The 14773-nt window shown below is 40.0% G+C and overlaps 1 protein-coding gene across 1 annotated transcript in view; it reads left to right on the top strand.

Annotated features, from left to right (window-relative positions):
• The first annotated feature begins 1085 nt into the window (after positions 1-1085).
• Positions 1086-14773, top strand: part of greb1 (growth regulating estrogen receptor binding 1) — a 28770-nt gene continuing 15082 nt past the window's right edge. The window contains exons 1-17 of the mRNA XM_030126974.1: positions 1086-1239; positions 2374-2481; positions 2803-2979; positions 3300-3482; positions 4965-5078; positions 5258-5392; positions 7773-7919; positions 8014-8136; positions 9927-10112; positions 10281-10417; positions 10508-10784; positions 10875-11003; positions 11106-11294; positions 13345-13542; positions 13751-13934; positions 14053-14236; positions 14354-14490. Coding sequence (XP_029982834.1) covers positions 1086-1239; positions 2374-2481; positions 2803-2979; positions 3300-3482; positions 4965-5078; positions 5258-5392; positions 7773-7919; positions 8014-8136; positions 9927-10112; positions 10281-10417; positions 10508-10784; positions 10875-11003; positions 11106-11294; positions 13345-13542; positions 13751-13934; positions 14053-14236; positions 14354-14490 — 2762 coding nt within the window. The remainder of the gene's footprint in view (positions 1240-2373; positions 2482-2802; positions 2980-3299; positions 3483-4964; positions 5079-5257; positions 5393-7772; positions 7920-8013; positions 8137-9926; positions 10113-10280; positions 10418-10507; positions 10785-10874; positions 11004-11105; positions 11295-13344; positions 13543-13750; positions 13935-14052; positions 14237-14353; positions 14491-14773) is intronic.

The raw sequence follows: 14773 nt of genomic DNA, 5'->3' as shown, positions 1-14773 counted from the left end.
GGTTTTATAATATAAATTACAACTCAGGTTCCAGGTTTAGGATGATTCAAAGTGAACGAATTGGAGAAATGGGAAAAAAAAATATTTCTGTTGGGGATATTTTGGATTTAGAGACATTGAGTTGAAAGAGGTACTGTCTAAAACAAGCACAATGAAAGTTGCTGTAAGTCATTTTTAATTGAATGTTTGAGTTGGAAAAAAAAATATTTCAACAGGGGTAATCTGTGCATTTTCCGCAATAACTTAAAGAGAAGATGTTAACTGATCTATTGATCACAAAAATTGGAATAAGATCCGTTTATCTATTATATAACTCATTGTGCATGTAAATGTATATTAAAGTACACACTGTATTAAAATCTATGCATGATGGTTACATTACACCAGAGTTTAGAGCAGTAAATTAAGTTGCTCTATCATCTTACATAAATGTAAAGGCAGTAAAAAAAAAAAAAAAAAACTAACAAAAAATTACAGATAGTTGTTCGTAATGACCGTTACTATGTATTTAAATCGTGTATTCAGAGTGCTCTATAAAACTTTCCTCATCTCGCCGTGAACAGATGTAAAATGCAAACCACTAAATTGGTAGGGAGAGAAGACAGATGGAAAAGAGAAAGGAAAAAACAGAAAGGGAGTAGTGTCTACTGTAGGTCAGGGTGCCCTGACACTGTCAGTGCATCTGATTTTGTGGCATGCTGTCTGGACACATGCCATCCATTAGGAACTACTGTTTATGTGTGTGTGTGTGTGTGTGTGTGTGTGTGTGCGTGTGTGTGTGACTGTGTGTGCCTCAGTGTGAGATACTTGTGTGTTTTTGATTTAGCGGCTTGTGTCTGTTCATCTGTGTGTGGGTGTGCATGTGTGGAGTCTGGAAGCAGTACCCTCAGAGGACTTTAACACATGTAAACAGTCAACTGAAGTCCTTACTGTTTGACATTCATGATCTCCTTTTTCTTGTTTTCCTCGTTTATCTTCATATTATTGTTCTTGAGATCTCTCTGCAACTTGTTCTTTTTGTTGTCAACAAACAGATGTGTTGTGAGTGTCTAATACAAAGTTGCTTTGTTTTTGCCAGGACACCAATGGGGAATTCCTACGCAGGCCAACTGCGAACCACACGCTTTGAGGAGGTCCTTCATAACTCCATTGAAGCATCTCTCAGGTCCAACACCGTGGTGCCTCGGCCTGTCTTCTCACAGCTGTACCTCGAAACAGAGCAGCCACTGGCACATGATGGTAAGTTGCATATTTTCCTCAAGTTGCCTTCAAACCTTCCAACCTCTATGTCTGTGCTTACAAAAATGCACTACCTGGCCAGAAAAAGAAGTCACTCACTGGACTGACTTTAGCTTATATTACAGGATGGATTCACTGTGTCATTCTCGATGCTACACAATGCTTGTAATGCCACAATAAATGTCACAATGTTAATTTCTGTCCATAGTTGCAATAAATTTTGGCTACATCTTGTATTGATGATGGGAGAGTTGGACCTCTGCAGAAATTGTTCTCCAGAGATTCTCAGTGCGGCTCAGGTCTGGAGGCTATTCTATGTCTGTCATGCTCCCTTAACCACTCTTTCACAAGATGAGCCAGAAGAATCCTGCCATTATCCAGTCTTTATGCCAAAAAAATGAGAAGCTTCTCCCTGCATCACTTAGGGATAAAGAACTTTTTGCAGCTGAAACATATTATTTACTGCAGCAATTATCCAATGGAAGGCTCTTACCTATTTGTATGGTTAAATCCAGGTTAAATCCAGAATTTTGTGCTGATTTGTGAATTGATAGAGGTCAGAATGGCCAGAAAACCACCAAGCTAAAATGATAAAAAAAAATCAAATAAACAAATAAAAAGGCAATATATAAAAGAAGGAGCAGCAGCTTATACAATATCATCTGCTTAGGTTATTTTACTTTGACATGACTGCTTGTTTTTCTTTGACAACGGGCCACTATCAATACTTTTTTTTTTAGACTGTATTTATTATTTTTGTACATATGCATATTTTTGCACATTTTTATAGATTCAATATTGTGCATATTTTGTTCTGTTTTTATAATGTGTTTTTACTGTTGTGTGCTTTCTCATATGCACCGTATGGGGCAGCGTTCCAGTTTTGTTGTACTGTGTTTATAGTATGTTGATGCAATGACAATAAAGCTTTATCTTATCTCACTTTCACTAGGCTGTGTAGTGTAAAAATATAAACAAAATTAAGCTGCAACTCCTGCTCAGCTGCCCCCCCCCACCCCCCCCTTCCCAACTCAACCTAAATGAACCAACTTACTCTCAACTTGCCATTTACTAATACGTGCATTCTATGCAAAGCTTTTATCTCCATTAAAATTACATGTTTTTTATGTTCAGGTCGTCCAGAGAATGAAGAAGATGATGATGAAGATGGGTCAGAGTCAAACAGCCCTCCGATTCCCTATCAGATGAAGCCTCCACCTGAGGGATGCTGCACAACAGACGGTTAAAATACATACACATCATAACACATCATAAACACTCTGGGGCCTTTTCACAAAGATGTTTTAGACACTTTCCGTACCAAGAGGGTTTTATTTTTTCAACTTATGTCTTCTGCTCTTTGGAAACTGCTAGGTGAATGCAAGATAAGAAAGGTTGTGCAAAGGTTGATAAAACCTGAATCTGTACCATAAAACAATATACAAAGGGCAGATAGTACACAGGATGTTTTAGGTTGTTTGTTATCACCCTTTTAATTTTACACCACACTAACCTTAATTCCGATTCACCGAATCATGTTCCCCTCTTTTCTTCTTACCTCAGGATTCTGTCAGGCGGGCAGGGACTTGCGTTTAGGCTCACTGGCGTCAGATTCCCTGGATGTGCCCCCTGGGTTCATGCTGGTCGGGGTGAAGTCCCCCTCCCTCTCTGACACCCTGCTGGTGTGTGCTGTGGACCGCCGCTTCCTGCCAGATGAACGGGGTCGCAATGCGCTGCTGGGTGAGACAAGAGACTCACACAGGGAAACATGATCTGTTTGTTTATAGAAAAGCTCTTTACATTGGAGGAAAAGTCTGACATCATGATAAAACCCTAATTGCTTCTTTTCGTAGATAAAAATGAGGAAACACTTTTGTGATTATCAGGTTGATTTTAACTTTGACTGTTTGGAAAATAAATATAGACACTGACGAAAAATCCTGCTTATGTTTTGGTTTTACTTTTAGGTAGCTGTCATTTTGTCCATATTTACACCATCCTCCTTTGTATAAAACTGACATTGTTATAGTCAAACCATTTGTGTATGGGTTTCTCTGCAGGCTTCTCTGGAAACTGTATGGGTTGTGGAGAGAAAGGCTTCCGCTACTTTACTGAATTCTCCAACCACATCAACCTGAAGCTCAGTACCCAGCCCAAGAAACAGAAGCACTTGAAGTACCACCTGTATCGAAACAGCCAGGGCATACTGGTCAAAGGTGCTCCCATCTGTTGGAGAGGACATGGTGAGAGTGACAGGGAGTTGGCAAGAGAGGCATGCATCTGCTGCATTTGTAATTTAAGTCACTGTCTGGTTTAACATGTTACACAAACACTATTCTTAATGTAAATCATGTAATTTGCATGATTATGGTTGTATGTTCTGCTCTTCATATTAAAAGCATCAGCAGCTCATTCAGTTTTCACAGAGGATGTGTGTAAACAGTCATATTATATCATTACCCAACCCAGTTGACGCAGGTATTTGCAACAAGTGGTGAGACATTGTAGATATTTGTTCTCCTAGATAAGCACCTAGATGATTTAATGATGGTAAACAAAATGAATCTGTGGTGTCTTATTCCTCTATGGGATTCATACAAATAAAAGCCTGTAAAAAACATTGCTACCATCAGATGGCTACATGCAGGAGCTGTCTAAAGCCTTGAAGATAAAGTGAACAAGGTGTGTAAATGATGGGAGCAATAGGGATACTAAGGGTTTAGTTAGTAGTTTGACATGTATCTGACAGAGTTTTAACTCTTACCTGACGTATGCTCTTTTAGCCAGATGAATGGGCAGTAAAGTCTTAATGAAGGTGAAAGGTGCGACTGCTGATTGTACCGAGGCCTTTCACATAACAATGATGGTGTCATTTCACATAATAATGTTAAGTGACACCACTTGGTGAAAAGGTCTGTGTGAAAGAACTCTTACCTTGCACATATATATCAACAAAATGTTACTATTTTTATACTGCCCTTCAGTTCCCCTTGTTTTGCGTGTGATTTAGTTATTATAGACCTTACTATATTATTTTTAAATCTGTTAAGAAGTGTGAGCGCAGTTAGAAACAGGCAGATATTGTGTTATATAATGTCTTGATAGATCAATCAATAATCTATTGTAGATCTATGTAGCAACTAAAAGTATCTACTGATGTAAAATAATTAATAACTTTTACCACTAATCCTGTCAGTACATGTAAACAGTTCAAGTAAAATGTAGTATTTCTGCTTTTTAAAGGCATCACGTATGTCTTTAGACACATGATTTTGTTTCATCATCATTTTTTTCACATCATCATTTTCTGCAACAATGGTTCACCCCAAAACAAATGACAGTATTTTTTTATGTTCAGTTCATGATAGATTTTGCTGTAAAATTCTTTCTTCAGTTTCTCTATTTTGATGTAATAAAAATTTCTCTGAGTTTTTATGTACATTTACATGAGCCTTAAAATGAATATGGGAAAATACCTGATTTTCACAGAAAAGATGCAAAAAATGCAGCGAATAGTATTATAATAAATAGTAACAAACACTTAGGAAATGATGAATGTAGAGAAAAAAATCATTTGGAAGTCATCATTGAAATAGTTCTAGGTCTCTAAGGGTTGAGAGGATATTTACGTTATAAAGTTAACCAATAAGTAAACTTGCTTATTAAATGTTCTAAATTCAGCCAGACCCCTCATGTATGTAAATCCTTAATGTGTGTGTTTTCAGATGGCAGAATAAGACAGATAGACTCCAGCCTCCAGTCAGAAGGCCAAGTGACATCAGATGAACAGACCCCGAACCTGACGGCTCATCAGTCGCCCACACCTGGCAGCCTCACAGGTAGTTCACTCCGCACACAGAACTGTCAAATACAAGAATCCCTGGGACCATATTGTCTCAGTTGTTTGCGTCTCCAAAGTGTCTTTACCCTGAAGTAAAAGATTGAAAAGGCCCTGAGTAATAATCACAGCAATGTGTTAATATGTCATGGTAATTGAATTCATCTCTCTATACCACAGGATCACATGTGGACCCAGTTGGTCTGCCACAAATAGCTGACACCCCCCACACATTAACAAATGGCAGCCATGCTGTTCCCTCCATCACACAGCCACCACTGACTCAGTCTGGGCCTGGAAGAGGCTCAGCTACAGGTACTGTATGTGCACACTGGTGACTTAGAAGCCCCAAAAGCAATAAAATACTATTGGTGTTTGAGTTTTCTAATTTTCTGTGACTTCTACCTTATAGTGATGGAAAAAAAGTTTTGGACACCCCATGCATTTATGATATATTGCATTAAGGTATTGCTCCATTCTCCAAACACACATGCTCCCTTCTACACATGCACTGTTTCATTGAGGTCAAAACTGGATGTTTCAGCAAAATAATGAAACACATCCAGGGCATGACATGTTGAAAGTGTCAAGAATTTCATTTTGTTATTTTTTTCTTGTTAACAATAAAACAAAACAAAAATAAACCCATTTGCATCTGTTTGTCTGATGCAGCCACACCTCTTGAAACATAAAAGCTATTTTTCTGCAGATATTTCATGATATTTGAGAGTATGCAAAATTTTAAGGGAGTCCGAAAACCTTTTTCCACTACAGTAATTAGGATTATAATATAATGGAAGCCTAAAATTAACAGAACACAATTAAATCCTTAATGACTAAAACTTCATCATTATGACGCCACAGCAATAACCTGAATACCAATGAAAAGTCTTGCAAAAATTTTCCCTGTTATATAAATTAATTAAATGCTTTGTTGTGTCATGTCATTAGCGCTGAGATTTAGACCAAAATGCAAATGCTGTTAGGGAAGAGATGTGATGTTTCTCTGACATCTCACTAACCGCACATTTTTAACGCTTTCTAGCCATTGTTGTGTGGATGTAAATGTGATCAGTTTGTCTCTTTCTGCCTTCTTTACACCTCTGAAAGGGAAAGGTCCTACCACCAGTAGCCCAAATGTGTGTGTGTGTGTGTGTTTTAGCACTCCTGCTATACAGAAGCCAGCCGACTGCATTGTGTGTCGGGGGTTGTCCTTTGTTTTCCCTGCTTTCATTTGCCAACACTCAAAGCACTAAAATTCTCGGTCCTTCTTTTCTGTCAGTCCTCCTCCCTCTTCCTCAGTCTGTCACTTCTATAAACCAGGGTTGTAAAATCCCCTTTCTGTCTCGTTTTTTTCCTACTTTCTCGCTCAAAGAAAAGCTTCCTTCCTGTCCATGTTGTTTTTTTCATGGCCTTTTTAACAAGTGAACCTTTTATGTGTCTCTACATTACTGCATTTCAACAGAAAGTGAAGAAGGAGAGGAACAGACAGGTTAATGTATGACTAAAGAAGAGCTGTTTTTTCAGTACTGTATCGACAGAGGTTATTGAAATTATTTTAGTTTTTAGTGATGCACCGGTAATGAAAATTCTGGACCAATACCTGATAGCTGATGTTTATATTACTTCATGTTTGTTTATTTATTTTTTGTTAACATTTATTTCCCCCCCCTCTCTCTTTTTTTTTTTTTTTTTTTTTTTTAAAAACCATGGAAAGATGCCTTCATTTTTGGAAAAAACTGTATTAAAGTCATTCAGGCTCTCATTCAATTCACAAATTCATGACACTTTAATACAGGGGTCATCAACCCTGGTCCTCGAGGGCTGGTATCCTGCATGTTTTAGATATTTCCCTCTTCCAGCTCACCTGACGATCATTATCAGGCTTCTGCAGAGCTTGATGATAGGCTTATCATTTGAATCAGGTGTGTTGGAAGAGGGAAATATCTAAAACATGCAGGATACCAGCCCTCGAGGACCAGGGTTGGTGACCCCTGCTATGTTATAACACAGCAAACATCACCAACTGCCAATGGTGAAATTTCATCTTGTTTGCTGATAGCTGATATGGGCCGATATACAAAGCCGTGCAAAAAAAAATAAAAAAACAGTCCCACACCCAATATTTCTTAACTTTGATTAGAACTCACATTTTCTGTGGCATCGTTTATACCATGCAATGTTTTTGCAATGTCACAATAAATGTCACAACATTTTTTTCATTCCAGACTTCATTTTAGGCCAACATCTTTTATTGATGATGGGAAGGGAGGATCACTGCATAAAGTCTTCTCCAGCACATACCAATGATTCTCAATAGGGTTCAGGTCTGGACTGGTGAAATTAATTCCTCATACTAGCTGAACCACTCCTTCACAAGCCCAGTGAGCCTAACAGAGCCTGGTGTTGTTTGTCACCTGAAACAGATTAATCATTGGACTAATTGTGAGCTGTTTGCTTGTTACATCCAGGTTAAATCCAGAGTTTTTTGATGATTTGTGAATTCATAGAGGTGCAGTGGCCAGAAGTCTAACAAACTGAACTGATTAAAGAAAACACTTCAAAAGTAGGAAGACGATGAAGTAAACAGATTAAAATCCAAAAATTAAAGCAGCAGCACTTGTGCATAGCAATACCATCCAAATCCTTCAATAAAATGTTTCCTTTTTTGTCTCTCTTTCATTTCATCTTCTAGGGCCCCATGCAAATGCTGGACCCCCGAAAAAGAGGCACAAGGGCTGGTCCCCGGAGTCATCTGCCAATACTCAGACAGAAACCACAGCAAAGACGTCTCCCTCCACCGTATCAGTACCAGTGTCACAAATAAATGCAGCCAAAACTGGTGAAGAATAGTGGAGACATGCACAGAGAGATATTAGATGAGAGACAAGTGATTCATGTATTAACAGCGTATCTCTCTGCTTCTTTTCATCCAGAGACTGCAGCCCCACTGAGTTCTGCACAGGGACCCTTAAACCCCCTCTCTCCCCCAGGGCTGTCTGTAACAGTGCCTGATCAGCTGCTGCAAACCTGTAGACTCCAACCTGTCATTTTTAAAGGTCAGACAGTCAATTATGTAAATGATGTGTCATATCTTTATGCATATTTTGTTTTTATTTATCATGTACACTCTCTTCATTCCCTTACAGCTGTAGACACTGTTAATATTTCAAGACTTCACTCATGGTTACTAGAATTGCTGTCTCTCCCTTTCCGACAAGACCCCAGCCCTATAGTTCAAACAACTGCCTTTTCTCAGAATTGTAGAAAAAGTGGAAAAAAAACGCTATTCTTTTTTCTGGATCAGCTCCAGAATTGAATGGACTTACCCTTAGTCCATGCCTTCCACTTCTAGATTTCAGAAAAATCAGTGGAGTGCTTTTAGTGTAATCCTGCCGCCAGACAGATCACATGACCTCCTTGACAGAGTTAATTATTGACTAGCTGACCTCAGTGATGGGTTTATACTACATCCTCCCAAGCAGGTGAATAGGTGAGGTTTTCAGTAAATATCCAACAGATGTTACATTCACTTGCCTTTTGTCACATGTTAGAGGTCAGCTGGTCCTCCAGGCTATTTCTCATCCTTTTCTTCTGACTGTTCATCCCCACCCACGCGGCTCTTTCACTCTTTGGCCTCACCTACTGTCAACTCAGTCTCCCTCGCTCTCATTCTGTTTCAACATCTTATTCATCAGGCCCTTCACCTTACCAGTAGTTTGTGTTGTCATTTCCTGAGCCCTCACTGCTCTGTCTCCTATCACAGTTACCCCTCTCTCCCTTGGGAATTCAAAGCACTATATTTTCCTACCATGTGATCATGTACACTAACCTTTGATTTTATTCCTATTCAACACTCTGGGAATAAGTGATTGAAGGAAAAAAAAAGACCCTAATCATTATTCAGATTACAGCTCCAGTCACCTGAAGTAAAAGTCATATGTGAGTTCAAGTTTCATTATGAACTTCTGTCATTGAATATAAACACAGCTTCCATCTTGAGCCTCTGAACTGCTGTACAGCATGAAAGAGTCATGAAAGCTGGGTCACTGCATTCAAGAGGCAGTTATGTAGATCACACATTATTTGAACGTCAACTGAATGTAATGTGTTTTGTATTTAATTCGGGGAACAGATTTAGAGATAGTACCTTGATAATAGAAGTCAGTTGCTGCTGAACTGAGGATCTAAGTGACAAATAAATAAATCTGAATCATAGGAAATCATCGAAATAGCCATGGAAAATGTGGGTGGGAGTGATTTTTTTTTTTTTTTTTTTTTTTAGCATTTATTTTCCCTCAAAATCTGAATTTCCAGTTTAAAAGCCTTATATTAGGCATCAGCTGCCATCAACACCAACTTTGGCTTCTATCAAACATCATATTTGCTCAGATAAATTGGTTTGGCCTATTAGTCTTTGCTGACTGCCTTTCTTAATAGGAGAAAAAATTTCCAAATAAATACAGTAACTGTAGCACATTTCTCCTCTGTGTTTTTGTAACGTTAATTGTCATTTCATCATCATTACTTCATTTTCACCACATAAACCTTTAGTTGTTTTTCATATGTATTGGCTCTTGTTGTCCAGGGCATTATTAAATGTCAGTCTTACGAAAGAACTAGTTTGGAGCACACAAGTATTGAGGAATGACACTAAATATTGTAAATGTATCATATCTGTGGATGCATATGATTAATGAATGAGACTTATTAACTCAGAAAATGATGGATAGTTAAAAAATCTTTTCACTTTTTTGTCTATTTTACCATCCATCAGGCTCCCTTTTATCTTTCTTCACCGTCTCTGAGCTTGTTAATAGTTTTGTCTTTCTGCTTCTCATCGACACAGGTCATGGTCCTCTTCCTCAGCTGACAGGTAACATCAGTGAAGTTCTCATCAGTTCTTTGCTGCAGAGCTGTTACCTGAGTTCTCAGACACTTCCCAGAGTGTATCAACACTATGGACCTTCACCCATTCAGCCACTGTCAACTGAGATGCAGATTCTTCTGACGGTCTACTACCTTGTTCAGCTAGGTCAGTTTAAAACCCAAGACTCAGTGTGTAATCATACAAACACAGCCTCCCACAGACTAATCAAGAAGACAGTCATTATTGTTGTGTTAGTCTCACTTTTATGTTAAGAGTAAGAGTAAATCCTGCAGAATTGTCTGACCCACTGCTTTCTTCATCTTTGTTTTAAAGGTCCTGACCAGGTTCCCCTGATTGAAGACTTGGAGCAGATATTTATGAGGTCATGGAGGGAGTCTCACCTCAGTGAGATCAGACAGTACCAACAGCCTCAAACACCGGCCACCCAAGGGAGGCATTACAGCATAGAGGTGCAACTAAGTATCACAGTACAGGAACAAATGATGTTTGAAGTGGCCTGAATTATAGTATTACTAACAGATTGTATATTCTGTCTCCAGACCCCCACCGCACTGCCCGGGTTCCCCCAGCATTTCTCTTTGCCACCACAGAGTCAACAACCCCTGACCCCTAGTCAGCTCCCCTGGCTGGCCCAGCTGGCTGCAACATCCTGTGGAGAGGGTGTGGTTGTACTATGGGAGCAGCTTTCATCTATAGCTCAAGGTCTCCAACAAACCTTTACCAGGTTAATGGATGGACGGCTTCAAAACACAAACTATGTAGTCGTTATTGTCACTCCACCAGGACAGGAAACGCAGTCCTGTGTGGTGGTCACAGGTAAAAATATGTTCCTTAAATAAGTGTGTCGATATTGTATTGTGTACATACTGTGCTAAGATTTTAACAGTATTTGTGTGCATGCTACAGGGAAACGCCAATGTCGTGCTTTGGCAGAGAGTATGTATTCTCCCAATGAGGGACTGAGGGAAATCAACCACCAGCTCTCCACTGGACTCGCCCAGGAGCTGATCCAGTACTGCAACTCCCTGGAACAAGGTCTGTCTGACTACACATTTCATTTGTGGGAAATTAAACCATTTTTTGGGGGGCTGCATTTCACATAACACATCAACATCCTATGTGTCCTCTGCCTTGTAGACTGTGATATGGATTCACTCCTGGATGGTGCCACTGTGGAAAGCAATGAGCCATCTCCATTATCTAGCAGTCAGGAGTCAGCTGAGGAGAAGGGCCTCAAAAACACACACAGTCCAAAGGATTCACAAACAGAAGCGTCAAAAGATTGTCCTAAAGATAAAGCATCCAGTCTTAAAGATACCTGTTCAGGTGAGACATGTTAAAGTGCACATATGTAACGTCTGGGTGAAAAACCTGGCCTTTGCCTCCACAGTCCCTTATTGTCCTCTTGAAAATATACTTATTTCATGACTGTTTTTATTGTTCTCTGTAATTACATTGGGTATTGATAATACTGTAAATACTAGTTTAAGCTGAAAGTTTCCACCTAATATCTTAGAACTACATTTTAGTTTGATGTGTTAAAAGATTTATCCTTTTGATGTTTAAATGTTTAAATACTGTTTTTATTTTCTACTAGATGTTGCTTTTACATATCCTTAGCCTCATAGCATAATTGCTTAAGACATATTTTTGTCCAAATTGTTTATGTTTATGTTTATGTTTACGCATTTGGCAGACGCTTTTTTCCAAAGCGACTTACAGGGGAAAACCAATTAAATCACTCAATCAATCAAATTTTATTTATATAGCGCCAGATCACAAAAAAGTTATCTCTTGACATTTTATATATAGAGTTGGTCAAAACCAGACTCTAAGTCAATTCTACAGAAACCCAACAGAATCCTCCAGGAGCAAACACTTGTGACTGGTGACAGTGGCGAGGAAAAACTTCCCTTTAACAGGCAGAAACCTCGAGCAGACCCAGACTCCTGGAGGATGGCCGTCTGCCTTGACCAGTTGGGGTTAAAGAGAGAGAGTAGAGAAGGGGAAAAAGAGAGAGCGATAGAGATAGGGACTGGGGGAGAGGGGGAGAAGGGGGGAGTAGGGGGAGACACATGGAGGCGGTTGAGGATAAGTGAGTGGTGATGATGAGGGCAGGGAAGAGGCCGGACCACCGCAGCAGGTCCAGAGATAATCGTGAAAGAATCTGTGGTTGTCCTGGGAAAAACCTTATTAGAATATTTAAAATGGAATGTTTGAAAGTGCTAGGACAGGAGGTGCTCTCGGAAGAGCTGGGTCTTCAGGAGCTTCTTGAAGATAGGCAGGGATGACTCTGTTCTTGTAGCACTTGGTAGAGCGTTCCACCAACGTGGAACGACCCATGAAAAGAGCCTGGATTGTCTTGTACAAGGTCTGGGGACCACCAGACTACATTCCCCAGACGAGCGGAGTGGTCGTGGGGCGACATAAGCTTTTATTAGTGCACCTAAGTAGACAGGAGCAGACCCACGGAGAATTTTGTAGGCTAGGATTAAAGATTTGAATTTGATGCGGGCAGCTATGGGTAGCCAGTGTAACTCAATGAGTAAGGGGGTGACATGTGCCCTTTTAGGCTGATTGAAGACCAGACGCGCTGCTGCATTCTGGACCATCTGTAGTGGTTTGACAACACAAGCTGGGAGGCCCGTTAGAAGAGCATTGCAGTAGTCAAGACGGGAGATAACCATAGTCTGCACCAGGAGCTAGGTGGCCTGTTCGGTTAGGTATGGCCTGATCTTTCTTAGGTTGAACAGAGTGAAACGGCATGATCGGGTGACAGAGGCAACGTGATCCGTGAAGGTCAACTGATTATCAATCATGACTCCCAAGTTACGTACTACACTGGTAGGAGCCAGAGGTATGGAGTCAATAGTGATGGAGATGTCCTGCTGTATGGTTGGCTTAGCTGGGGAGACCAGCAGTTCGGTTTTGGACAGGTTCAGCTGAAGGTGATGGGCTTTCATCCATGCAGATATGTCAGAGAGACAATCTGAGATCCGCACTGAGACTGTGGAGTCATCAGGTGGGAATGACAGATAGAGCTGGGTATCATCAGCATCATCATATCATCATCAAATTGTGATATCTACTCTCCTAACACTGCTGCTTCATTTTGCATCATTGGCTACGCCCTGTGAAAAATATGACTTAAGCAATTATGCTATAAGACTAACGATATGTAAAGCACACTGAGGTTCTCTATTTGCTCATAGCAGCAACAGCTTGTTCTTGGTTCTATGCACAACAGAGAGCACCTCAATGTGTTTTAACACTTCCTTTTTGTGTACAGTTGAGACTATTGTCATAATGTTTTTAAGGTAATCGTTTGATTGATTATAATAAAAGTACATTGCTGCTTGTATGTGCGTATATCTAGAGTACTCTGTCCAGTGGCGTGAGGTGCGGCCCATCCAGCTGGCAGTTGCCCGAAAACTGCTATCCCATGTTTGTGCCATAGCAGATTCCAGCACACAGAACCTGGACCTCGGCTCCTTTGACAGGATCAGCTTCCTCATCCTGGTCCCACCCTCCGAGGTCACATTTCAGCAGACTGTCCTCCACCTCTGGAGCTCTGGTTAGTCATATGTCTCCTCCAAGCCTGCAGCTGTGTTGGTGGACTTTTTCTTTTTTTTTTTTTTTTTTTTTTTTTAAGTATACTTTTGTTTATTTCTTGTCCTGCATATGTTGAGCTTTTTTCCAGTTGGCCAGTTGTTTCTTATTTTTTATATTCACCCATATTTATCTCTCTATCCTCCCACTTTCTGTTTATCTGTTTATCCCAGGGGTTCTTCAGGAGCTTGGGAGCTTAGATCTGGAGTGTGTTTCTCCTCGAGAGACGGAGCGTTATGTAGTAAAGATGGATGAGCATGCACAGGCACGAATTGATAAACTTATCCAGGAAGCACATAGTAACTCCTATACACTCTACATTCTCGTCCATGACCACGCCCACTGGGATATCAGCAGGTGTGTGTTTAAGGGGAAGAAAAATAATATGAGTGATGTTGATAGGACTAATATTTGACTCTTTTGACATCATAATTCATACTAAAATCTTTTTCCTCTTCATCATTCTCCTGTTTAGTGCATCCTACTGTGGCTCTGATACTGGTTTGGGTTCAGTCGACCGGCTTTTGAACTCCAGACAGGTCAGAGATGCCCCAAACATCTTAATTCTCCATGTCACTTCCTTCCCCTTCGCGCTGCAGACACAGTACACTCGCATCAGCCCCTACAATGAGATTCACTGGCCTTCTGCATTCAGTAATGTAAGAAAGAAAAGTGTCCTCGATGCATACTGTGTATTTACTTTATTATACACAAGCTAAACATTAGAATCACTTGAATATGTGTATAATCATAGCATTGTTTCTTGCTGTGTGCAGGATGTGGATCTGTATCATGAGAGAACAAGATACTTTGGCGTGTCTGAGCTTCTGGAATCGACCCGTTCAGGGAGCAGCATGCCGCTGATGCGTTATGACTCCTCTTTTGAAAGCATGGCATCAGCTTTGGAAGAAAAGTATTAATCTGCACACATTCATGCACATTCATAATTGGGTGCTTCTATGAAACTGGGTAGATGAAACTTTGCCAGCTTTTTAGACGCAATAATAAAAGAGAAATTTAGACATATATCCTCCCATGATGTACCTAATGATGAGCTCAGATAAATGCAAAAAAATTATACTCTTGCTCTGAGCCATCCCAAAATTAATGAATTTTTAATCAAATATTGGAACCAAAAATAGGACCAAAATTGGGACATGAAAAGCTGCCTTGGTGTCAGTGCATTTGATATGGAA

This window comes from Sphaeramia orbicularis, chromosome 3 (assembly GCF_902148855.1).
Source record: "Sphaeramia orbicularis chromosome 3, fSphaOr1.1, whole genome shotgun sequence".
In the NCBI taxonomy this organism is placed as follows: Eukaryota; Metazoa; Chordata; class Actinopteri; order Kurtiformes; family Apogonidae; genus Sphaeramia; species Sphaeramia orbicularis.
This window is presented reverse-complemented; position numbering and strand designations above follow the sequence as displayed.